This window comes from Typopeltis vanoorti, chromosome 24, assembly GCF_054136105.1.
Source record: "Typopeltis vanoorti isolate ZY-2024b chromosome 24, IOZ_Tvanoo_1.0, whole genome shotgun sequence".
NCBI classification, from domain to species: domain Eukaryota; kingdom Metazoa; phylum Arthropoda; class Arachnida; order Uropygi; family Thelyphonidae; genus Typopeltis; species Typopeltis vanoorti.
This window is the reverse complement of record NC_143572.1, coordinates 52,774,729-52,801,182: the sequence shown is the minus strand read 5'-3', so window position 1 is coordinate 52,801,182 and position 26,454 is coordinate 52,774,729. Positions and strand designations below refer to the sequence as shown.

The window sequence follows — 26,454 nt, the reverse complement described above, 5'->3', positions numbered from 1 at the left end:
CTTTTAAAGTTGTTTGATTATTCTTATGTTGCAATGATGCCAACATGAAATTCACTATTATTTGAGCATCTCCATGGAGCCTAGGACTCATTGTGAGATGACTATGCCGATCATTATTCACACAATGCTTAAAATTTGTTCCTTTTCCACTATTGAACAATTTCTTCTGCATCCATACCATAAAATCCCCATAGTAACATGTTTCTGCATCTCCTGTTGTCCATCTGTTAATCAAATTTTGCAATCCACAAACATAATATCAAACTCACTACACACCTATTACCATACTGGTAACTTACTTCTGAATTCCCTCAATTGCCTCTTCATCCTCTTAAAACCAAGTAATCAAATCCGAGCACTGCAATGAAGATGAGATCATCATCAAACTCTAAAAAGAGGGATAAAAACTTCATTATCCATGGCTATCTGTGTGTGTGTGTGTGTGTGTGTGTGTGTGTGTGTGTGTGTGTGTGTGTGTGTGTGTGTGTGTGCGTGTGTGGATATATGCACTTATCTATTTCAAGTGATGTCATCCAAGTGATCCTATGTTATTGGTCCACTTTTTCACATCTCTTGATCTTCATCTCCATCTTTACCAACACTCTCAGATTTTCAGTCTTATTTATTCCTGCAATACTTGACCATAAGTGCAGCACAGCTTATTATAATCTTCTCAATCCAAAACATGTAACCTCATCCTTTTGATCCTGATTAGGATTACTACAATTTTCATAGTAGTTGAAATTCACTCATAATATGCCATAATGACATTATTTTTAATTTATTATTATTATTATGTGACACCTCCAGGGAGTCCGTCTCAAAACTCATCAAGGGAGGGAACCTACTCTACAACTCTGTCTCCACCAACACCACTACCATCACTAGCATTTTCACATGCGAACCCGCAGCCTTTTAGCTGGAGAGCAGATACATTAATCACTCGGCCAACCAGACTGTATTATTACAGAACTAAACAATATGTATAACACATATTGTTTAGTTCTGCAATTTGTTTTAAAAATACTTTTATTAAAGTTGTAGAAAGTTTTTTTTCAGTCAGTTACAAATTAAATTATACTTGCCAAGAAAATGTATACTTATTTATTCATTTCGCATACATTTGGATAAAGAATTAAGCAAGAATATAATTTCTTGCAAATATAATTTAATTTTTAACTGATTGAGAAAACTTTCTAGAATTATCTCTGATCTAGCGTATTTTAATAATAAGAAGGTGATACGCTTTTTTCCCATATATATATATATATATATATATATATATATGGTTAACGTATGAATTCTCTATTAATTCAACTTTGATATCTTTCTGGGTCAGGCTCCCATTGACGACATATCAATAAAGATCAAGATTGCTGCAACATTCTAGCATTGACATTCTTTCCATTAATAAAAGTAAAATTGAATATAAAGAAATCTTTAACCTCTTTCGCCATGAATTTCCACAGATGGGTACTGACAATAGTACTTTGTTACTGAAGTTGCAAGGATACTCCTAACAACAGGAGGGACCTTCCAATCAATACCATCAAATGGAGGTACTTTAACATTAGAGATCCAATCTGTAACATCTGAAAGCAGTAGAACATGCATTTTCTACAGCTACCCTCTTGCCCTGCATATTTGGAACAGATTATGTAATGTGTTAGGCATTCCATTACTTACAGCAGAACAGGTTCTTTTTTTTTAAATACCCACTACTTGTCAGCAGTGGGAAGAGAATTTTGATTTTTATAATTAATGAATTAAAATACAATTTATGGAAGGTTAGGAAGAAACATGGGTTCAAAAATGATCAACATGACATACAAATGTGCTTTACAATATTGTTTTGGGAAAATTTTGTTCAGCCAGATGATTTCTGTATTTAGAAAGTAGCATTCTATAAGATGTCAAATTTTTAGCTGGGTAGTGTAGACCACCCACATTATGAAATATTCACCAATAGGAGATAAAATTCTGTCTATTTTTACTCTGAGAGATTTTTTAAACGGTTCCATTCTCTTAGTTCAATGTAGTCTTATGGTCAATTGCAGGGATGATTGGAGAGCAGTTCCAGGCAGAGGCCAGCTCAAAGGCAGTTAACTGAGATAAGGCTAACCACTTAGGTATTAGTCATTGGTTTATACACTCGGTTTAATCCTTTATCCAAGTGTAAGCAAACAAAGTTTGCACCTGAAATATAATTATCTTTAATTTATAGTATAACCAAGTGGAAAAACTTCCAACAACTATCTCTAATCCAGAGTATTTTAATAATAAGGTGTGATACTTTTTGGCAACTTATAAGTCATATATGAAAATATGACTTCTGCATACCTTAGTATCGCCTCTGGGTCTGGCTCCCACTGATGAGACCTCAATAAAGGTTGAAGCTGGTCTGGGTAGTGACCCTTATGTATGTATATATAATGCATAGCATTATACATACCTGTAAGGATATGTGCTTTGCATTATGGGATACTAAGGTAAGTGGTGTGAAGTCATTAGCTTTTATATACGAGTTGCCCTGTCCTGCTGGTTATATTTCAGGTGCAAACTTGGTTTGCTTACACTTAGATAATGGATTAAACCAAGTATATAATTTCTTGGTATCTTTAATTTATGGGTATCAGTCATCTTTGTGCTTTAGTTTCAATTGGTCTTTTGGTTGTTCATCTGCATGGGACTGGTGAGAAAGGAAAAATGATAGCCTTTGGCCATATGATGATATAAAAGAGCTAGGCCTTTTTCTCTGTCTCTTATTCTATCTATCTGTCTTTTCTTTTTCCTAATACTATCAGGCTCTCTTGCAAACCTATACTAACTACTCAGGCTTATGATGAACATCCACTTATTTTTTCACATCAATAAAGGTTGAGACTAATCTGGGGAGTGACCCTTGCCCACAATGGATAGCAATGTACACATCTGGGAGAAAGTGTGCTCTGCATTATCAGATATTAAAGGCAATTGATGTGAAGTCAACAGCCTCTATATACAAGTAGCTGATTATGTAGACACTTTGTGTGCAAACTTTGCTCAGACTTGATTAAGGATTAAATAAGAATATAATTTCTTGGCAAGTATAAATTATTTTATTATTAAAGTTCAGTATCATACTAATCTGCATTTCAAGGCTTTAATTTTCTTTTGCTTGTCTTCAAAGAATATCAGACAATTAAATATACCTGGATATACTGAAGAATATTATACTGTTCCTGTTGCAAGCAACATAATCTCTCATGGTTAAATTTTAAAACTAATATTTGATCTTAATGTCCATTAAAAGTATCTGTTAATTTTTATTATTATATAATTTTTTCTATGATTCATGCAGGTAAAACTTTCTTTTCTTAAAAGAATCTAAATTTTCAAAGAACAGCAGAGATTACTTTTAGAGAATAAATATGGAGAACAGATAATCATTTTCAAAGAATGAGGTTAGATCATGTAGGCTATAAATGCAATTTATCTGAGATATTTCACATCATACACAACTTTATTATCTTTTAATGCAATCAACTATTGCTAACTGATGTAAGTGCTGTTCAGTTTCTGATAGCACAAAACCATACTCCTAAGAATTATAAATTAAAGATGCGAAGAAATTATATTCTTCATTTAATCCTTTATCTAAGTGTAAGCAAACAAAGTTTGCACGTGAAGTAACTTCACGATGGGGCAACTTATATATAGAGGCTAATGACTTCACATCACTTGCCTTAGTATCCCATAATGCAAAGCACGTATCCTTATGGACATGTATAATGCTATGCATTATGGGAAGGGTCACTACCCAGACCAGTTTCGACCTTTATTGAGGTCTCATCAGTGAGAGCCAAACCCAGAAGTGATACCAAGGTTGAAGTAATGCGAAGTCATATTTTAGTAATAAAGTATGACACCTTTTGGCTACTTGTATGTGGGATACTAAGGCAAATGATGTGAAGTCATTAGCCTCTATATACGAGTTGCCCAGTCATGAAGTTACTTCACTTGCAAACTTTCTTTGCTTACACTTGTTTAAAGGATTAAACAAAGAATATCATTTCTTGGCCTTTTTTAATTTACAGTATAACCAAGTGGAAAAACCTTAAACATACTCCTAAGAATTGTTCAGCTTGTAATAAATTTTAGTATTGGTAAGGGTCTCAAATGATAAATATTCAGCTTCTCTGTTATGTATGTAAACAAATGTGACAAAGTGACATACAAACATGCATGTGTGTGGTTTATTCATAATATTACTAAATGCACATATCAATATCCTAAATATAGAAAGTAATATGTAAATTGTAGTGTCACTCGTATGACTTAATTTCTTGGTTGAAAAAATGTCCAGTTTCAGTTTTAATAATTCATTTTTAGATCTTAATGAAGACCTTGTCAAGTTTTTACTGGAAAGAGATGATCTTCATATGGAACAAGATTCAATGTTAGTGGACATTGAAGATCTGACTCGGTATTTGTAAGTAATTAAATATTCAGTTATTGTTATCGAAGTAAAGAATATTTCAAATTGAACACAAATGTGATATTTGTGCTTGTTTGACATTGCAAAGGAAGTTATTTGCACCTTTGTAACACTTTTATAGCAGATATAAAAGCATGCTAGTTATTGATATTTTCCTATTCTTGATTTCTTCTAAAGTAAAGAAAAACAGATTAAGCATAAAATTCACTCCAAATGTGAATGCTATTAGGAAACTCACTGTCAAGCTTGCTTGACAAACGGTTCTCAGAATTTTGACAGGAGTAGAAAGAACATAAGTATCTTAGCGATGCTGCAAAAAAAAAAAAAAAAAGCTAAGACAGATCATAAAATGGACAATTAAAACTATCCAGCAAAGAATACAAAGAGAAAATAATGGAACAAAATTTCTGTTGTATGATTCAGGACTGACCTTACTGCAGAATGATGATAATAATTTTTATTTATTTATTTATTATATTTTTATTTTCACACAAATCTTCAAAGATGCCCCCTGTAGCTTAGTTGGTATTGGTGATGTCCGTTGGCTGGAAAGATCTGGGTTCAAATCCCATCTAGGATGCAAAGAACCTTTATAAAGGGCTTTACTACTGAAGGTTAGTTAGCCAGTCTCGTACACAGGTGGTCGGATTTCTCTCTCTTAGAAACTTGGGTTCCATTTTGCAAAATGGATATAATGGTGAGAGAATACGTGCAGCTGATAGACATAATACACAATGCAGAATAGGCTTAACTGATTAACTAATTATCAGAGCATTGATTTCTAAGGTAGGTTTCTAAGCTGCTGAGATACTTGACTTGACAGGCCACTGAGAAGATGTGAGAAATCTTCAGTTAATGGCATGTAGTCAACACTGCTGTTATGACAGTAGTTTTATTTGTATCCTACCCATGTAAAGTTTTAAACTTACTGTTGTATATTAGTACTTTGGGTAGGCTAAGGGTTAAGTAATCCAGAAACCTTATTTTAGAGATCAAGTTTGACTGTTCTGTAGTTTTTTATCAGTTATACTTTTCAAGAATTAAATAACATGTTGCTTTGCCACCAGTCTGTTTGGTTACCTTATAAATTCCAAGATACGTGCATTTTGAGAGGAAGATCAAGGATTTAGAACCAATAGTCTAAAATGTGTAAAGCTGATATGTTTATCCATTAAAAAAAAAAAAGGGAGAGAGGACCATATGGATATTAGTTGGTTCCTTCGTCTCCTTTTTTATGTAATGGATATTAAAGATTTATGATTGTTGCACTGATGGTATAAATTTATAGGAAAAATAATCATTTTAGACACTGTTTATCCTCTAAATTTCTATCATGAATTTCTCAGTTTATGTTGGAGCACTTTTGTTTATTCAATCCTTTTTGTGAAAACGTCATATCAACTTTGATGTAAGTTAAAAACACATTATCTTTTAATTAATCTATTCATTTCTCCCTTTCCCTCCACCCATTATATTATTAACATCTGACCTCCATGGAGTTGCAGACTCATCATGAGAGATACATACACTATCACACAAAACTCATCCAACCATGCCTTAAACTGATTTGATGTATCTACATTCACAACATACTCAGGTAGTCAGTGCCTGAGTGTGCACTCACCAACCACTCTCCATGCCAAGAACCTTCTCCTTACTTCTCTGCTCACACCCTCCTCATGCAGCATCCAGGGATGGCCTCTTGTTTACTCCCCCCTTCCATTCTGTGAAAAATCTCTTCCATGTCAACATCATAACCTCTAACTAATTTATGTCTCAATCATATCCCCCTCCTCTCATGAGACTTTGCAATCTGTTCTCATACTCCACATTCCAAAGACCACTTACCATCTTTGTGAATCTTCTCTGGACCTTTTCTAACATATCCTCATCACTATGAAAACCTGGTAACCAAATTTGTGCACAATAATCCACACGAAGCCTGATCAAGCCTTATACAGTGGAATCATAACCTCTTTATTCATATCTCTAATTATAACCTCTGCAGATCAAGGTCCTCAGCATCATTGCCATTATCTGATGTGATGACTATACAACTTGTGCAATGTGGCCCTTGTCCACCACCACTCCATCTCTCATCTCCTTTACCTCCTTTAAAGTTTCTCCACCAAGCATATACTTAGCATCCCATCATTGCTTACCAAACTTCAAAATCTTACACTTTGCAACATTGAACTGATGGTTCCATACTGTTGTCCACTCATACGTCTATTCAAATCTTCCTGTAAGGCCACAACATCTGTTTGACTCTTCATTGCTCTCCCCAATTTTGCATCACCTGCAAACAGCAGCATATCACCAGTTAAACCCATCCAATATCATTAATATACAAATTGAACAACAATGATCCCAATACAGAACCCTGCAGCATGCCACTAGAGATAACACCCTTAACCTCTAACATTCTTAACTATAATCATTCTTGCTTCTATTTGCCACATATTTGAACAACTCTTTAAGGTTTTTCTTGGTGTGATTTGTTAATTTCTGCTCTACTTCTACTGTTTTTACCAACTGAGTCATCTTCCTGGTCTGCTCTTTATACTCTTCATGTAGTTGATTGCTATCATTATTCATCATGTGTTGCCTCTACAGTATCCCCTTCTTCCAAATTTCATGCATATTCTTCATGTAGTTGATTGCTATCATTATTCATCATGTGTTGCCTCCACAGTATCCTCTTCTTCCAAATTTCATGCTTTATCCATTCATTTGACACCTATTTTAGGTGTCGAATGTGTCACATTCGAACATCGATGTTTTTACATATCTTTTGGTCAATTCCCATGCAGCATTTATCTCCCTCCTGCTTAACACCTCATTTCATGCTATAGTTCCAAGCTGTCTCCTAAACGTTTCATAATCACTAGAGAATATATGTGGAATCACCTTGTAATTCCACATGTATCCTTTCCTCACAGAAGTTTTTATATGGCTAGCCACAACCCAGGTGATCACTTCATGATCAATCTCACCAACTGGAGGAAAGTGCAAAACCCACTCACAATCACACTTCTGATTACTCTAATGATGAAATGATCAGATTTAAAATGCTCGATCCTCATGTGCCCTTGTTTACATACTGCTCCTTTACATTATATACCTAAGTAGTTGTTTTTCAAGAACTCAAGAAATTAATTTTCCTTATTCCCATATGCTATCTCTTCATTCCATTCTATACTATCATAATTAAAATCATCCATAATAATCATCCTTCTCTTGTTCACTAACTGAAGTCACTTATAAATTTCTTCATCACCATGCTCTACATTCCTCGGCCTAGAGCAGCATCTTACTAAATATCTATTCCTGTCAATCTTCACCTCACACCACACTGACTCAAAACCATTGTCACTATTTACATCTCACATCTCCACTTTGTGCAGACATAATTTGCCTGCTATTATCAACAGTAACCCCCCTTCCCCCTCCTTTCTGGTCCTTCCATCCTCATGGAAAACATCATACCTTACATTTCTATTCCCATCATGATATCATCCTTATCCAACAATTTTTTGGGTGAATAAACTCAATCAATGAAACTATTTCAACTCCCTCATTTCTGATACTCCTGGCATTTATAAATAAACACAGCAATTCACTTTTAGGTTTATAACCAGTCCTGCCCATGCCACTTGTAGTTGTGATTTCCCCATACCTAACCATTCCCAATTGCCTTCATCACCACTTACCCTATCTAGCTCTTCAGACTCAATCCCCTACTTCTTAGGACATCCCATTCCCATACTGACCATCCTCATACATATATTCACTACTTCAAACATTCACTCTCCTTATACTATGTCTCCCTGTCCACTCTGACTCCTCCTCAGTTTATCTTGCATTCTCATTCTGTTATTTTCCCTTACACTACTGCTATTCTCATTTACAATCACTTTATTCTCATCAGTTTTTCTCTCCTGACCTTTTGCTTTACCTCTTACTTCCTGTCCTCTTGCGTACATCACTCATTGTTCCTCCTTGCAGCAATAGTCTCTCTGACTCACGCTAAATCCATTCAAATGCAACCTGTAAGAAAACAGTCACCAGTGATTATCTTTCATAATCACCAGTGACTGTTATCCTCTTCTCACTGTAAATGTTATTCTCAATTTTTTTTCTTCATTTATTTAAAGCCTGTCTAATTGATCTATTATTAATAATCTCAGATAAATTTTCTAATTCATTCCTGCACTGTTACATGGTTGTAGCACTCATAGTGCAAATTATGGGATAAAATTTTAGTAAACAGTAAGTTATTTCTCTTAAAATGGCTATTTATTGCCTACATTTATATAATCAAGTTTTCTGTTTATTGCACACCTTGTCTAGGTTGATAACACAGCATTAACTATCAGTGTGTGTGTGTTAATTTCTTTTAGTACCATAATGTGATGCTATAAGAAATTGAGGCACAAATCCTGATTCTTCTTTATATAAATTACTGGTATATTAGCTCACATGTAAGATGATGGTGATCATCATCAGATTTTTGATATGTACCCAGTGATTTACTGAATATTATAATAATACTACCTCTTGTAGAGAGGCTTATATGCTGGTTAAACATGATAACTAATAATTAAGGAATTGACAGCGTACACTAGAAATATAAATTAAATAAACTTTAATATATACTTTCCGATATTTCGGCAAATGTCACGTTGCCATCTTCTTGGGAACTTAATACAAAGACACGTGCACACAAGTACTACATAACAGCAAATGAGAACCGAAGCTAGGATGCTAACGTTTTCCTAAAGTCCTGATGGTGCCCCCTGGCGGGCTATATTGGTAGTTCTTGGCCTTTGGGCTGAAGTTCTTCTGATAAATGTTTCCCAAATATGGGGCAGTCTCATGCATCCAAATTTGTTGAAGTTTGGCATGTTCCTAAGGGCTGAGGCTGATTCCATGAATAGTCTTTCCTATTTGAACTTGTTGCGGTGTATTACTGTGGCTTTCTTCCATCTTATTCTGTGGCGAGTATCCAGAGCGTGGTCTGCAAGCCCAGAGCGGCTGTACTGGTGAAATCGGATGTAATCCTTGTGTTCTGAGATTCTGATATTTGCTGTCCTGCCTGTTTAGCCAAAGTAGGACAATTTACAGCTGCAAGGGACCTGGTATACACCAGGTAGGTCTAGGGGAAGTGGTTGGTCTTTAGTGGAGCGGATAAGGGATGCCAATTTTCTGTGTGGTCTGTAACAAGTGGTCAAGTCATGTTTTTTTAAGATTTTGTTGATTTTTTCCGAGGTGCCTTGGACTTAGGGAATGGTGATGGATTTAGAGTAATCCTTTTTTGTGAAGGGGGGGAAGGTGGGTTATGGATAACTGGTTTAAGTATTTTTTGGATTCTTTGGGGGGGGGGTAGCCATTGGCTGAGAAAGTGTCACGGATGTGATTAGGGCTTGATCATTTGAACAGATTATTTTTGCCCTGTTGAATAGTGTCTTAATAACTCCATATTGTTGTGAGGGGGGGGGTGATGGGATTGTTGGTGAATGTATCTGCCTGTATGGGTGGGTTTTCTATAAACTGAGAAAACCAAGGTTCTATCAGGTTGGCGGGTGACTAGTGTGTCTAGGAAGGGGAGGTTATTGTTTTCCTCTTTTTCCAGGGTGAACTTGATTCTAGGGTGTTGGTTGTTTAAATGTGTTAGGAAGGAGAGGAGTGAATACAGGCCATGGCCAAATAGCGAACACATCATCAATGTAGCGAAGCCATATGGTAGGTTTTTGTGGGGCTGAGTTTAAGGCTTTCTCTTCAAAAGTCTCCATAAAGAAGTTGGCCAAAGGTGGGGAAAGTGGTGAACCCATGGCTGTCCCCTCTATCTGTTTATAGAATTTTTCCTGCCAAACGAAATAGCCTGAGTTCATTGTAAACTGAAATAGGGCTGAGATATCGGGAGGAAATTTAGCTTGGATTCGCTCTAAGGTTTCTTTGAGGGGGACATTCGTGAATAAGGAGGAGACGTCAAAACTGACCATTATGTCATTATGTTGGAGTGTAAGGTTTTCTATACTGGCTTTGAAGTGGGCTGAGTTTTTTATGTTTGATGGTGTGTTGCCAGTATAGTGTGAGAGCGCTTTGGCTAAATGCTTGGCTAGTTTGTAAGTGAGGGAATCAATGCCATCCACTATGGGACGTAATGGCACATTTTCTTTATGTATTTTTGGGAGCCCATATATGTGGGGGGGGGGTCTAGAGTTATATGGTTTCAGTCTGTTGGTAATCTCCACAGGCCAAGAAGTTACTTTCTTAAGGAGCCTATGGAGTTTTCTAATTTGAGAGTTGGTGGGATTGTATTCAATAGGAAGGTAAGTGGATCGATCTAATAGTAAAGCCTTGAGCTTACCTGTGTAGTCATTAAGATTGAGTACCACAGTGACGTTCCCCTTATCCGCTTTGGTGATCACTATTTCTTTGCTTTTCTTCAATTGTTGTAGTGACTTGTATTCACTAATGGATATGTTGGAGTTTGGAGGTTTTGCTGTTGTAGCCTGTTGTTCTTAAAAAAGCAAAACCTCCAAATCCAACATATCCATTAGTGAATACCTTGACCAACTTCATTATGGAGACTTTTGAAGAGAAAGCCTTAAACTCAGCCCCACAAAAACCTATCATATGGCTTTGCTATGTTGATGATGTGTTCGCTATTTGGCCACATAGCCTGTATTCACTCCTCTCCTTCCTAACACATTTAAACAACCAACACCCTAGAATCAAGTTCACCCTGGAAAAAGAGGAAAACAATAACTTCCCCTTCCTAGACACACTAGTCACCCGCCAACCTCATGGAACCTTGGTTTTTTCAGTTTATAGAAAACCCACCCATACAGGCAGATACATTCACCAACAATCCCATCACCCCCCCCTCACAACAATATGGAGTTATTAAGACACTATTCAACAGGGCAAAAATAATCTGTTCAAATGATCAAGCCCTAACCACTGAACTAAATCGCATCTGTGACACTTTCTCAGCCAATGGCTACCCCCCCCCAAAAAAAAAAGAATCCAAAAAATACTTAAACCAGTTATCCACAACCCACCTTCCCCCCCCTTCACAAAAAAGGATTACTCTAAATCCATCACCATTCCCTACGTCCGAGGCACCTCGGAAAAAATCAACAAAATCTTAAAAAAACATGACTTGACCACTTGTTACAGACCACACAGAAAATTGGCATCCCTTATCTGCTCCACTAAAGATCAACCACTTCCCCTAGACCTACCTGGTGTATACCAGGTCCCTTGCAGCTGTAAATTGTCCTACTTTGGCTAAACAGGCAGGACAGCAAATATCAGAATCTCAGAACACAAGGATTACATCCAATTTCACCAGTACAGCCGCTCTGGGCTTGCAGACCACGCTCTGGATACTCGCCACAGAATAAGATGGAAGAAAGCCACAGTAATACACCGCAACAAGTTCAAATAGGAAAGACTATTCATGGAATCAGCCTCAGCCCTTAGGAACATGCCAAACCTCAACAAATTTGGATGCATGAGACTGCCCCAAATTTGGGAAACATTTATCAGAAGAACTTCAGCCCAAAGGCCAAGAACTACCAATATAGCCCACCAGGGGGCACCATCAGGACTTTAGGAAAACGTTAGCATCCTAGCTTCGGTTCTCCTTTGCTGTTATGTAGTACTTGTGTGCACGTTTCTTTTGGCAAATATATACTTTCCGATATTTCGGCAAACGTGACGTTTGCCGAAATATCGGAAAGTATATATTAAAGTTTATTTAATTTATATTTCTAGTGTACGCTGTCAATTCCTTAATTATTAGTTATCAATAATACTACCTGAGAAGCTTGTCATTACTAACTTCCTATCAATAATTTTTTTCCAAATTTTCTTTCTGTGGATTCCAATATCATCATATTTTATATTTCGATCTTCTTCACTTTTTTTTTTTTATCTTCATCACTTTATCAACTAGATGTTGCTCTTCTTATAGGTCTTATTCCTACCACCTTGTTTAAAAAAAAAAAAATTAGCTAATCTTTCCCATTCTGTTTAAGTGACTACCACCTTAGAATAATACTATTCTAAGATGTGAATAGATGCTAACAATATCTCTGACATTGATGGCATCTATTCACTTCTCTAATTTTTTTGCAGAACTCTCATGTCTGTGTTCTCTTTTCTTTGATCAAGTGTTTTAATTCTACCCCAGCTCTTGGATCTGAAAGTTAAAATTGGTTTGAACACTGACTTGTATATAACTAGTTTAGTGTTTTCACTAATTTTTCTTATTCCCTATAAATTTATTCATTTGACTTTCCAACATAATTGCTTTTCTTCTTATGTTGGTTATTTCCGTATTTCATTGTCATCTTCACTAAATATTCTGTCTAAATAGTCGAAATGCTTTATTTGTTCTATATGTTCTCTATTTAGGATGTAGTTGATCAGCAATAAAAATACAAAGGCTATTTTATAGCCTTTATCTTTTTATTGCTGATTTTCATACTAAATGTAGAAGAAATAGGTGCAAGTTTTTAGATAGCATGTTTGATGGTAGAAAACACTTGCAAAGTGTTTTCTACCATCAAACCACTTGTATAAAATGGACAGCCTGCACTTGAATGGATTTGGCATCAGGAACCTAGAAAAATTACTTATTGGGATGAGAGACCTATCCAGAGAGCCAGGAAAACTAGATCATCATAGGAGGAATGGAGAAAAATGTGTTCGAAAATTCAGCTATACCATGCAAATGTGATAAAGATATGAATGACTTTGCACATGATTATGTATCTGGCAAAGGTGTGGAAATGTATGCTTTGGGTTTGCACTCAAAAGGTGTGAAAGGAGGGGGGAGAAAACGTTCTATGGCTAAACAGATTGCATATCTAATTATAAGAAATGGCCAGGTGGTAATTTGCTATGTATATATACAAATGCCAGGAGCTTCAACTTCTTTGTTTCTGAGTTCATTGCTTTATTGAATGCATTATGGCCTAAGATACATTGCATGAACAAAAGATCAAGATCGGACCAAATAATAAAAGTTTACTTAACAGGCCTTTGTGCCAGACCCAGTCAAAAACTTTGGAGATAACAAGGGCAACCACTGGAGACTGTAGATACATTGAATCAGTTTAAGGTACAGTTGGATGAGCATTGTGTGCAATAGAGTGTCTCTCCCACAATGAATCTCTGACTCCATGAAGGTCAGATGTTAATAATAATATTATAAATATTTATTTTCTTACAGGAATATAAATATATATAATATAATAATAAGCCGTGCTGGTTGGCCGAGTGGTTAGCATATCTGCTCTCTAGCCAGAAGGCTGTGGGTTCAAATCCAGCCTAGGCATGGATATTTGTGATTGTCTGTGAAAATACTAGTGGTGGTGGGTGATAGATGGAGTTGGTGTAGTTGCGGTTCGTTGTAGTTGGTGGATTGAGTGTTGGAGATATTCTGCACTGGAGACTCGTCAAACTTTTCCATGGTATTTGTCCAGATATGGGTGGCATAAGTGAGCAGATCACCTGTTGATCAACACTGATGGAATCCATACTGGCTGTCATTTATTAGTTGCAAGTCTGCATAGTAGTTCAGTGCTCTTTCCATTATTTTGGAAAGAACTGGAGTAAGAAAAATTGGATGGTAGTTTAGTGTATAGCTTTGTCATCCTTTTGAGAGATAGGTTATTCAATTTACAGTTACAGCTGTTATTCAATTTACTAGGAATCCTGCAGACTTCTACTGTATTTGTTTAGAAGTACAGCATCATTTGCATGAAGCAGAGCTGAGTTGGATATCCCCAGTGCTGCTTTCTTTCATATAGTGATCCATATAAATGATGAACAGTGGAGATAATGTCTGCCCTTTTTTCACAACATGATTTAAAATCAACCTGTACCTTTCTTCAGTTCTATCTGTTGACTTATGCTGAAATATAGATTATATATTGCTTTTCTCTTGGCACCTTGTTATATGCCTCTTTGAGATCTAAATATATATCCTTTCATTTAGTGAAATTAACAGCATTCATTATGATTTATGGAGTCAACAACCATTTCAGGTTAGAAAAAAAAAAAATCTTTAATAATCAGGCCTTGTATGGATTATTGTGCACAGATTTTGGTTGCCAGGTTTTCATGGTGACAAAGATATGTTGAAAAGAGTCCAGAGAAAATTCACAAAGGTGGTCAATGGTCTTTGGAATGTGGAATACAAGGACAGATTGAGAGAATGTAAATTGCAGAGCTTCATGAATAGGAGGAGACAGGCAGGGATATGATTGAGACATATAAGCTACTCAGGGGTTGTTATCAGGTTGACATGGAAGAGATTTTTCATAGAATGGGCAAGGGAAGGGGGGTATAGAACAAGAGGCCATTGCTGGAAACTGTATAAGGAAGGTGTGAGAGGGGAGTGAGGAGTAGGTTCTTTTGCATGGAAAGTGGGTGGTGAGTGGAACGTATTGCCTGAATGTGTTGTGAATGTAGATACATTGAATCAGTTTAAGGTACGGTTGGATGAGCATTGTGTGCAATAGAGTGTCTCCCCCCACAATGAATCTCTGACTCCATGAAGGTCAGATGTTAATAATAATATTATAAATATTTATTTTCTTACAGGAATATAAATATAAATTATTATAAATATATATAATATAATAATAAGCCGTGCTGGTTGGCCGAGTGGTTAGCATATCTGCTCTCTAGCCAGAAGGCTGTGGGTTCAAATCCAGCCTAGGCATGGATATTTGTGATTGTCTGTGAAAATACTAGTGGTGGTGATGGGTGATAGATGGAGTTGGTGTAGTTGCGGTTCGTTGTAGTTGGTGGATTGAGTGTTGGAGATATTCTGCATTTCAACCTTCACATTAAGGTCATCTTTGAAAATATGTATTAAATACAAATCCTTGTTATATTCACATTATTTTTAGAAATAGGTACAATAAGATTTGTACACTAATCCCAGATGATTGGAGTAGAGTAGGGTAGATTGGAGGAATCCCTATCTGGGATTCAACCTTTTGATCATGACTTCTTAATTATACAATGCAGCAACTATAAAACTTTTATACTTGTATATTTGAACATTTCTGATTTTGAATATTACCTACTTCAACTATGTCCTTTTTACATTTGAGTTTTGAAGGCTTTTTACATCTAGTATTGATATATACTCCTAACTACATTCCTCTTGAATATTTTTCTGTCACTTGTTATTTCTTTTGATCATTTTATGTGATCTTCCTAAATTTCATAACATGTTCCAAAAAGTAAAAAGATGGGGAGAGGGGAGGATGTTGAATCTACACCCTGTCCAAAAAGAAACCGAACTTTTGATAGAAAATAAAACACAGGCCAATTATAATTATTCAAATCAATTATTTCAATCAATATACTCTCCCTCAGCTTCGATACAGCATTTCGCATGGTCAATTAATTCGTTAAATGAGTTTTTTATATCGGTTTTTGGGATACTGTTGAGGATCGTGGTTACTGCCACTTGAACATTTTCAATGGTGTCGTATCGCTTTTCTTTCATCGGCAAATAAAGTCAGGGGGAAGAGAAAGAAGTCACAGGGTGCTAAATCAGGTGAATACGGTGCGTGATCCAACACACAAACTTGGTTTTTTGCTCAAAAACTGTCTCACAACGTTCAAATGATGAGATAGTGCATTATCGTGCAAAAGTGACCAGCTGCCTGCATCACGATATTCATGCCATACGCGACAAATTCTCGCTATCAATCGCTTCAAAACTTCAAGATAAAACTCACCATTTGGCCAGGTGGAATGAATTCTTTGTGGATAATGCCCTTGGAATCATAGAAACAAATCAGCATTGTCTTTACTTTTGATTTCTCCAAGTGACTTTTTTTAGGATGCCCCTCTTCTGATGGTCTCCACTCAGCACTCTGGCACTTTGTTTTGGGCTCAAAACACCACGTTTCGTCACCAGTAACGATTGTTTCAAGGAAGTTTGAGTCCTTTCGTGCGGTTTTAATGAGGTCCTTGCAGTGTTCAATTCAATACATTTTTTGGTCGTCGGTCAACTTATGGGGAACAAATCGCGAATTCAATTTACGAAGGCCCAAACTCTCAGTCAAAATGTTGTGCACAGTTGATTTTGGAATCCCCAATTCATCTTCAATCAATCTCACGGACAATTTCGGGTTTTCTTTGATGAAATCACGCACTCTTTGAATGTTAACTTCGCTCAGTCCAGTTTTTGGACTGCCCGTTTTTTTCATCATCCTCAAGCATCTCATGACCACTTTGATATTGCTTAAGCTACTCATAAACTTGAGTGTGGGATAAGCATTCATCACCGTATGCGTTTTAACAAAAGTCAATCGCAGCTCTCTGTTTGAAACTCATTTTCTGACCGTTCATCAAAACACACTGTCACTCTTGACACTATAACTCTGCTTCTAATGAAACAAATGTCATAAACAGTTGACACAACACTAATGAAGGTTGCCGCTTTTGACAGCAAAAAGATACAACAGGTGGCACCATTAGTTTCTTCTATTTTTGAAAAGTTCAGTTTCTTTTCAAAGGGTGTAAATTAGTGCACATTTCAAGACCAAGTTTTTAATAATTACCAAATTAAAGCTGTTATGATCTTAATTTTTATGTTGCATTAAAAGAGATAATATATTTTAAGAGTGGTCTTTTCAAACATTTAAAATTTGCCAGTAAATGAACTATAGCAATAGTTGACTTAAGTTTTTTTTCTTCCAAATACTTTTGTTTTGAAACTGTAAGGCAAACATTGTTTTGCCCTTTTGGTTATAAAGCAATATTAGAGGATATTTATTATCTTTCTGTTTGTTCAGAGTAATTAAAAAAAGTTATGTAAAATAACTTTTTATTTTTTATTATTTATTTTTATTTATTTATTTATTTTTCTGTAGAGGTCTAAAAGTCCCTGATTCATCAAATTCGTGCTCATCAGTTGAAGATGCCAAAACAAATAACAGGTATTTAATAGCTTTAATGGAACATGTGCACTAGACATATTAAAGTAAATTTCGCAGCTTACACATGTAACAAAAATCATATAGAATTTATTCAAAAACTCCAATATATTTCATCTAACATTATGTGGACATTGTCAGGAAGATAGACTGTTAACTCCTTTAAAAAACTGAATCAAAATAAATAATAATAAAAAAAAAGTCATAAATCATGCATATATTAGCTCTTATCTCAGTTGCAGCTGAAATATATATTACACTTTTTGTAATAGCATATGCCCATTGACTGGAAACTTTGGTACTTCCCATTTAACAAAATTTTTCAATAACATTTCTTCTCCCCAGTATTTGAGCAGTTCACATGTTTATAACTTGTTTTTATATTAGGATGTTCAATTACAAGCTGAAATAGTTTTGAAGGCTTACCACATAGTTCTTCCTTTCTACCTCTGTGGCATATAATGAATAAGATCAAATCTCGTTCATAATTTGAGAGCTTTAAACGTGCATGCAGTTGCTCTACTTCTTTTGCAGTGTTAAGTAATGCAGCTAAAACTGTTGCAGACTAAGGTTCAAGTGAAAGTGCTCTATGACACACTCGCTCAAATTCATCAGTGTGAGGATGCTCTGGTAAACCAAGAAAAGGTGCCATTCCTAAATCAAGCATTCTGAGTATAACATGTTTACAATGATTACCCATGCATATCTTCTTTAACTCTACCCAGATTCTTTCTCCTGAGATACTTTTTAACACACCCATATTTTTTCTAATTGCCGTTAAATTAGTTTCTTCATGAGAATCTGGCTCAACAGATATTCTACCAAAAAACCAGAAATATCTTAGCATTCGTAAATAATCTTCTTTGATATGTTCGGCAGGATCACCTACAAATGCAACTCTTCTTTTCTCTAAATCATCCACACCATGAAAGTAATCATAAATTTTGCCATCTAGAAACATAGCATTAACTGTTAAATCTCTACTTCCAGCATCCATTTGCCAATCAGTAATAAATTTAACTTCTGCATGCCTCCCATCATTTGCAACATCAATTCTGAGTGTAGTGATTTCAAAATTTTCTTTATCATTAATACGAACAGAAACAGTACCATGTTTCTCACCTTTTGTATTAAACATACGGATATCTTCATTTGCAAACGTCTCTTTCATTTGCTGGGGAGTTGCAGGAGTGGCAAAGTCAACATCACCTGGAGTTTTGTCCAACAGTAAATCTCGTACATCCCCTCCAGCAATGCGCAATTCATGTCTATTGCGATGAAATATGCCAGCTAGTTCTTTTAGTTCTGGAGTAGACAGTGCTCTGAATTGTGGAGTATTAAATGGTTTCATTTAATACTCCACAATTGTGTGAGCAAACAAAGTTGTTTGCTCACACTTTCAGGCGCAAACTTTGTTTGCTCACTTGGATAAAGGATAATCCTTTAATTTAATCCTTTATCACTTGGATAAAGGATTAAACTAAATTTATTATACTCTAACCAAGTGAAAAATAAACTTTCAACATCTTTCTCTAAATCCAGAGTAAATTATTAAAAAAGGGTGGCACACCAATTGGCAACTCCTATAGGTAGAGATGACCTGCTAATGCTTCTGCCTGATATATCCACTTGGGCCTGGCTCTCACTGAAGAGACCTCAATAAAGGTCGAAACTAGTCTGGGTAGTGGCCCTTCCCTTAATGCATAACATTAGACATATCCGCAAGGAGATGTGTTTTGCATTATAGGAGATACTGAGATAGGAAGGTTGGTAGCTTACCCCACCTTTGCAACGAGTTGCCCTGGTGTTGTATCACCTTAAACCCAGTCCTGAAGATACTTTCAGGCGCAAACTTTGTTTGCTCACACTTGGATAAAGGATTAAACTAAATTTATTATACTCTAACCAAGTGAAAAATAAACTTTCAATAAATGGTTTCATGTTAACCAAGCCAAGCAGACTATAAAACCCACTAAACTCAAGACGTATTTATTTAAATGAGGCCAATGCAAAACAGTGTGCACTATTAGATTAGCATGTAAGGTACACCAGTGTGATTTATTCATAATTTAGTTCAATTACCATGAATCGAAAAACTAATCACTACATTTATCAGCTACATTGCGTCAACCAAATTCCTATTTGAACACACGTCATGGTAATTGAACTAAATTTTGAATAAATCACACTGGTGTACCTTAGATGCTAATCTAATAGTGTACACTGTTTTGTATTGGCCTCATTTAAATAAATACATCTTGAGTTTAGTGGATTTTATAGTCTGCTTGGCTTGGTTAATATGAAACCATTTAATACTCCACAATTCAGAGCACTATCTACTCCAGAACTAAAAGAACTAGCTGACATATTTCATCGCAATGGACATGAATTGCGCATTGCTGGAGGGGCTGTACAAGATTTACTGTTGGACAAAACTCCAGGTGATGTTGACTTTGCCACTCATGCAACTCCCCAGCAAATGAAAGAGATGTTTGCAAATAAAGGTATCCATATGTTTAATACAAAATATGAGAAACATGGTACTGTTTCTGTTCGTATTAATGATAAAGAAAATTTTGAAATCACTACACTCAGAATTGATGTTGCAACTGATGGGAGGCATGCAGAAGTTAAGTTTATTACTGATTGGCAAATGGATGCTGGAAGGAGGGATTTAACAGTTAATGCTATGTTTCTAGATGGCAAAATTTATGATTACTTTCATGGTGTGGATGATTTAGAGAAAAGAAGAGTTGCATTTGTAGGTGATTCTGCCGAACATATCAAAGAAGATTATCTGCGAATACTAAGATATTTCTGTTTTTTTGGTAGAATATCTGTTGAATCAGATTCTCATGAAGAAACTAATTTGATGGCAATTAGAGAAAATATGGGTGGGTTAAAAAGTATCTCAGGAGAAAGAATCTGGGTAGAGTTAAAGAAGATATGCATGGGTAATCATTGTAAACATGTTATACTCAGAATGCTTGATTTAGGAATGGCACCTTTTCTTGGTTTACCAGAGCATCCTCACACTAATGAATTTGACTGAGTGTATCATAGAGCACTTTCACTTGAACCTCAGTCTGCAACAGTTTTAGCTGCATTACTTAACACTGCAAAAGAAGTAGAGCAACTGCATGCACGTTTAAAGCTCTCAAATTATGAACGAGATTTGATCTTATTCATTATATGCCACAGAGGTAGAAAGGAAGAGCTATGTGGTAAGCCTTCAAAACTATTTCAGCTTGTAATTGAACATCTTAATACAAAAACAAGTGATATATATTACACTATTAGAGTTCAAAGCAACCATGTAGTAAGTTGCATAGATCATCATCATCAAATTCTTGACATGTATCCTCAAGGGGTGTACAGGATATGATAGTACTACATGAAAAATTTACATTGCATTGCATTTAAAAATAAAAAACTAATTAAAAAAAAAGAGACTTCATCATCATCATCATCAAATTCCTGCCATGTACCCTCAAGGGGTGTACAGGATATGACAGTACTACATGAAAAAATTACATCATTACTAACTTCCTATCTACAATTTTCCTCCAAATCAGTCTGTTTTTTTTAATTAATTTCAAAAATATTCTGTTTTGTACAGTCTGCAACTACTCACCAACTAGCAAAATTACTCACCACAGATGAGCGTATTTGTTGAGCCTGGTCTATGAATGATAAATTAAGTCCCAACGACAGTTGGCTGTGGCATGCCTACAGGTGATTTGTTTTAAAGCAATTTTTATGATGTATCTCAAAATACAAAGATGTGTTTATATTAAATTGTTTTGATATTAATGTAATGATTGGAGAAACAATGGTTGACAAAAGAAAATGAGAACTTGAGATATATGTCTCCACTGATTTCAAGAAACAAAACCTTATCGAATAAAACATAGACACAAACATCAGTTGTAATGTTTGTGTGTGTCTTTGCTGTCATTTATTGTTCATAATGAAGGGTGAATTCATAAATTATCCATCAACGATATTTTAACAGGAAAGACAAATAATAAAATGTGCATGTTTTGCCAAGAATGACTAAATCAAAAATAAATAATTCATCATCATCATCATCAAATTCCTGCCATGTACCCTCAAGGGGTGTACAGGATATGACAGTACTACATGAAAAAATTACATCATTACTAACTTCCTATCTACAATTTTCCTCCAAATCAGTCTGTTACTTGTCAAGACTCCAACATTATCAGATCTTATATTTCTATCGTCTAAGGCACTTTGTACCGTATCAATCCACCTATATCTTGGTCTTCCTCTGGGTCGTTTTCCTGCCAACCTGGCAGAGAACACTTGTTTTGCTAATCTTTCCTCTCCCATTCTATTTAAGTGACCATACCATCTGAGATTAGCTCTGCTAACGCATTCCTGGATGCTGACAATGTCAAGTTCTTTCCTAATATCCTCATTTTTAATATGATATTGCCATTGATGCCATCTGTTCACGCCTCTAATCTTTCTCAGGACTCTCATATCTGCGGTCTCTAGTCTTTGGTCAAGTGTTTTACTTCTGACCCAGCTCTCAGATCCATAAGTTAAAATTGGTTTGAACACAGTCTTGTATACAGCTAATTTAGTGTTCCGACTAATTTCTTTCTTATTCCATATGAATTTATTCAATTGACTTCCCACGATACCAGCTTTGCTGATTCTGTTGTCTATTTCTATATTTAGTTTACCATCTTCAGTAAAAATTGTGCCTAAGTAGCTGAAATGTTTTACTTGTTCCACAGGTTCTCCATTCACAACACAGTTGACATTTTCAATGATTCTGCCTATTTTCATTGTCTTTGTCTTTTTATTGCTGACCTTCATACCATATCTATTACAACAGCTATTCAATTTAGTCAGAGAATCTTGCAGACTTGTAGCGGATTTATTTAGAAGTATAACATCATCCGCATAAAGCAAAGAGCTGACATTAACATCTCCAATTTTGATATCAGGTTTAATACCACATTCCTTCATAATGTGATCCATATAGATAATGAATAACAGAGGGGATAATGTACATCCTTGTCTCACACCAGATTTAACATTAAACCATCTTCCTGTACTTCCTTCAATTCTAACTGCTGACTCACAACTCAAATAAAGACTAAGTATTGCTTGATATAATGCCCCATTGACACCATATAACTGCAGCGTATTGAATAGATTCTCTCTTGGCACCTTGTCATATGCCTTTTCCAAATCGACAAAACTTAAATACAGATCTTTGTTATATTCCCATGCTTTCTCGACTATTTGTCGTAAAGTGAAGATCTGATCCTGACAGCCTCTATTTGGCCTGAATCCAGCTTGTTCTTCACCAAGCTTTTCTTCCACAATTCTTCTCAACCGTTTCTCAAGTATACTTGCATAGATCTTGCCAGGAACACTCAGTAGGGAAATACCTCTGTAATTCTCACATTCAGTTTTATTTCCCTTTTTATATATGGGTACTATGAGAGCTCTACTCCAATCATCGGGAATTCGTCCATCTGTCCAGGCTTTCTGAACTATGCAGTGCAGCCACTGTAAGACTCTTATACCACCATACTTCAGCATTTCTGGTCGAATATCATCTACTCCTGCTGCCTTTCCACATTTCAAGCCTTTGATGGCTTTTTCTACTTCAAGTATGGATATGTATTCCTGACTGCATGCCTGGTCAGTGTTTTTTATCACTGTACTGTCATCACTGCTTGTTTCATTTAGCAGTTTTTCAAAGTAATTACTCCATACTTCAAGGATATCTTTTTCTCCTGTTTTCATTTCACCTTTATCATCTCTAATTCCTTTTACAGCACTCTTTCCTCCATTCCTAAGCTTCTTCAACAACCTCCAGAATATTTTGCCACCTTCTTGATATTTATTTTCTATATTCTTGCCAAAGTCCCCCCATGACTTTTGTTTAGCTAGTTTTACACACTGTTTAGCTTTCTTACATTTGTCTCTGTATTCTGTAAGAGTAAAAGCTGACTTATTTGCCAGGAACTTTTGATATGCTTTCTTCTTTTCCTTCACTGCCTCTTTAACTTCCTGTGTCCACCAGGGAGTTCTGATTTTTTTATCTTTGCACACAACCTCACCACATGCCTCTCTGGCAGAATCAATCAATGTTTCCTTCAGAGTTTGCCACTGTATCTCCAAGGTTTGATTCCTGTTCTCAAACTCTTTCATTTTCTTTTCAATAATATTTCTGTATTTTAGTCTACAGTTTACATCTGAGAGCTGCTCAACTTTTATTCGCTTTAACACTTTCTTACATGTTATTCTTTTCAATATGAAATTCAATTTTATTCTGCTCAAGACTAAATAGTGATCACTTCCAATTTCAAATCCTCTGTACACTCTGGTGTCCTGCACCAGGGAGAAAACATCACTATCAACAATAACATAGTCAATGAGACTTTTCTTATTCCTAGCCTCTTCTCTCCATGTGAATTTGTGCACATTTTTATGTTGGAACATGGTGTTAGTAATAACCAGTCCATGTCCTGAGCAGAAATCCAACAGATATTTGCCATTATTATTAGCTTTGCTCTTTTCTCCAAATTTTCCCAAAATATTTTTGTATGTCTCACAATCATTTCCTACTCTACTATTTAGATCCCCAACAAGGACCAACTTTTCCTTTTTCATTGTGTCAGTTGCTTTTTCTAAAGCCTCAAAAAATTCCTCCACTTCTACCTTAGTAGAACCTTCTGTGGGACCATAGGCACAAATAAGTCTCATTGTCCAGTTCCCCATTCTCATATTTGCCCACATTACTCTACTTGAGACTGACTGCCATTCAAGAAGATTTGCCTCGTATTTTGTGTTGAATACTATGGCTACTCCTTCTTTTCCTTGATTGTTATTGCCTGAATATAACATTTTGTATTTATTGCTCAGAAAGATCTCACCAGTTTTGGTCTTTTTTGTTTCAGTCACCCCTATTATGTCGATCTGGTACTTAACTAATTCCTCAGCTAGCTCCATTTCTTTTGCCATTCAGGCTTCTTACGTTGATAGTACCGATCTTTAACTCTGGTGATGTTGAGTTGGGGTTTGTTTTCAGATTTGTTCCAGTTGTTCCAGTTGTGTGATTTGTTCCAAAAAAGAGACTTATGAACAGTTAATAGTTATCACGTCCAAAAACTTGGATATTGGTATACAGTGATCTATTCAGGTTAGGATGATTTCTTCGTATTTCATGTTTCAAGGAAAAGGCAATCAAATTTGAATTTGCTGGAGTGAAGAAGTTTTGTCTGGTTCCAAAAAATTTTGTGCCTAGTGTCAGTAGCATGAGAAGCAAAGCCGGACTTGTCAGATTCCAAAAATGTAATATAGTCTTGATGTTCTTCAATTCTAATCAAGTTGGAACAGCCAGTCTGTCCAAAATAGAAAATATGACATGAGCATGGTACTTGATAGACACCAGATAAGGAGAGAGGTGGTAATGTATTGATTGTTGATAGTAAAAAGGAAGACAGTTTCCAAGCTGGTTTGAAGGAATCATATAGACTGAATTTATGAAGAATCCTTGTTATTTGTTTCAAAGTTCCTTTAAGGTAGGGTATTGAATTTCTTTTCACATTGGATTGTCATCTGGTAGAAGGATGATAATTATCACTAATGTTTTGAATGGTATTTTGTTTGTATCTATTACATATTACCTAGCTATCTGATGGGGTGAGAGAAAACATTGTGGCTCCGTGTGCTTGTGTTTCAGCAGATGTACTATGTATCGTTTTTAACCAAACCTGCCTGGGGGAGAGGGAGATCATGTGTTGTTTTAGGGTTATCAAACAAGAATGAAGAAGAATGCTGTATTTGGTTAGTATATTTGAATTACTCAAAGATGTAAATATGTCAATAAGCCATGTGAGAATGGGAAATGTAAAAGAAAGAATAAGTGTGAATAGAAATACTTTCTGAAGGAATACTGGCATACAAATTGTTAATAATTAACATTTGTATTATATATGGCTCCTGTAAGTTTGCTGGGTGGAGCAAATAGCATCTGATCCTAGAAATCTAACAGATAAACTTAAGTGTTGACGGTTATTCATGACTTATTTTTTAATAGTATTAACAACACTGAGTGTTTTAGAAAAAAGCATTTTATAAAATAGCAATTTTAATAGCGTTAAAAAATAAGTCATGAATCTGATCCTATAAATTGTAGACATGCATAGGCAAATTTATGATGGCATAATTAAAAAAAAAACCTTATGAGGAGAGGGAAAGAGATTTGTGAAGTATAAATAACTAACAATAATAAATAGCCTGTATACATTTGGTAGTTCAGTAAATAACTAGGTGGGCTAATTCGTTGAACTAATAATGTTGATCAGGTGATTGATTCATTTAGGCATGGCAGGAAAATATGTGGGTTGATGGAGCAGCAAATCATCTTAGCCTCAGTCACTCACGAGCCTTGGCGACGCGACTGTGTTATTCGTAGTTTGTTTCACAAATTACACCTGATTTTTTATTTTGTTTTCTTTTTAACTATAACTCTTTCCCTTTTCCAACAATGTCAAGAAGAAGCAACAGTGCAAAACCAGAAAATAAGCAAAAGAAACAAAGAAAAGCAATTACATTAGAGAAAAAAATACGAAATTATTACCAGCCATCAAGTGGGTAGCACTGAGAAATTTTCTCTTGCCGCTTCTGTAGTTTGCACCATTTTAAAGGATAAAGAAAAATATTTGAAAGAACTAAAAAATGTGCAATCTGTGCAATCTATATGGTTGCGTAATAAAGAAACAGGCAGTATAATTCGTCATATATAGAAAAGCTTAACGTTGCTTGGATAAGCAACCAAATTCAATGATTAGACATGCCTATTACATATGCAATGATTTGTACTCAAGCATTAGCCATTTTTAAAATGCTGAAAGGGGATGACTGCAAAGAGCCTTTGTTGCAAGTAGTGGGTGGTTTGACTGCTATAAAAAGTGAACTGGTTGGCATAATATTAAAGTA

At 35.6% G+C, this 26,454-nt stretch overlaps 1 protein-coding gene and 2 pseudogenes across 1 annotated transcript in view; 2 read left to right on the top strand and 1 right to left on the bottom strand.

The window, feature by feature from the left end:
- LOC150093198 (uncharacterized) overlaps window positions 1–26,454 on the top strand; it is a 145,827-nt gene that overhangs the window by 112,098 nt on the left and 7,275 nt on the right. Inside the window, exons 7-8 of the mRNA XM_090414182.1 lie at window positions 4,372–4,471; window positions 17,398–17,463. Of these exons, the coding sequence (XP_090270308.1) occupies window positions 4,372–4,471; window positions 17,398–17,463 (166 nt within the window). The remainder of the gene's footprint in view (window positions 1–4,371; window positions 4,472–17,397; window positions 17,464–26,454) is intronic.
- On the bottom strand, window positions 17,715–22,311 carry LOC150093199 (CCA tRNA nucleotidyltransferase 1, mitochondrial pseudogene; annotated as a pseudogene).
- On the top strand, window positions 19,760–21,136 carry LOC150093200 (CCA tRNA nucleotidyltransferase 1, mitochondrial pseudogene; annotated as a pseudogene).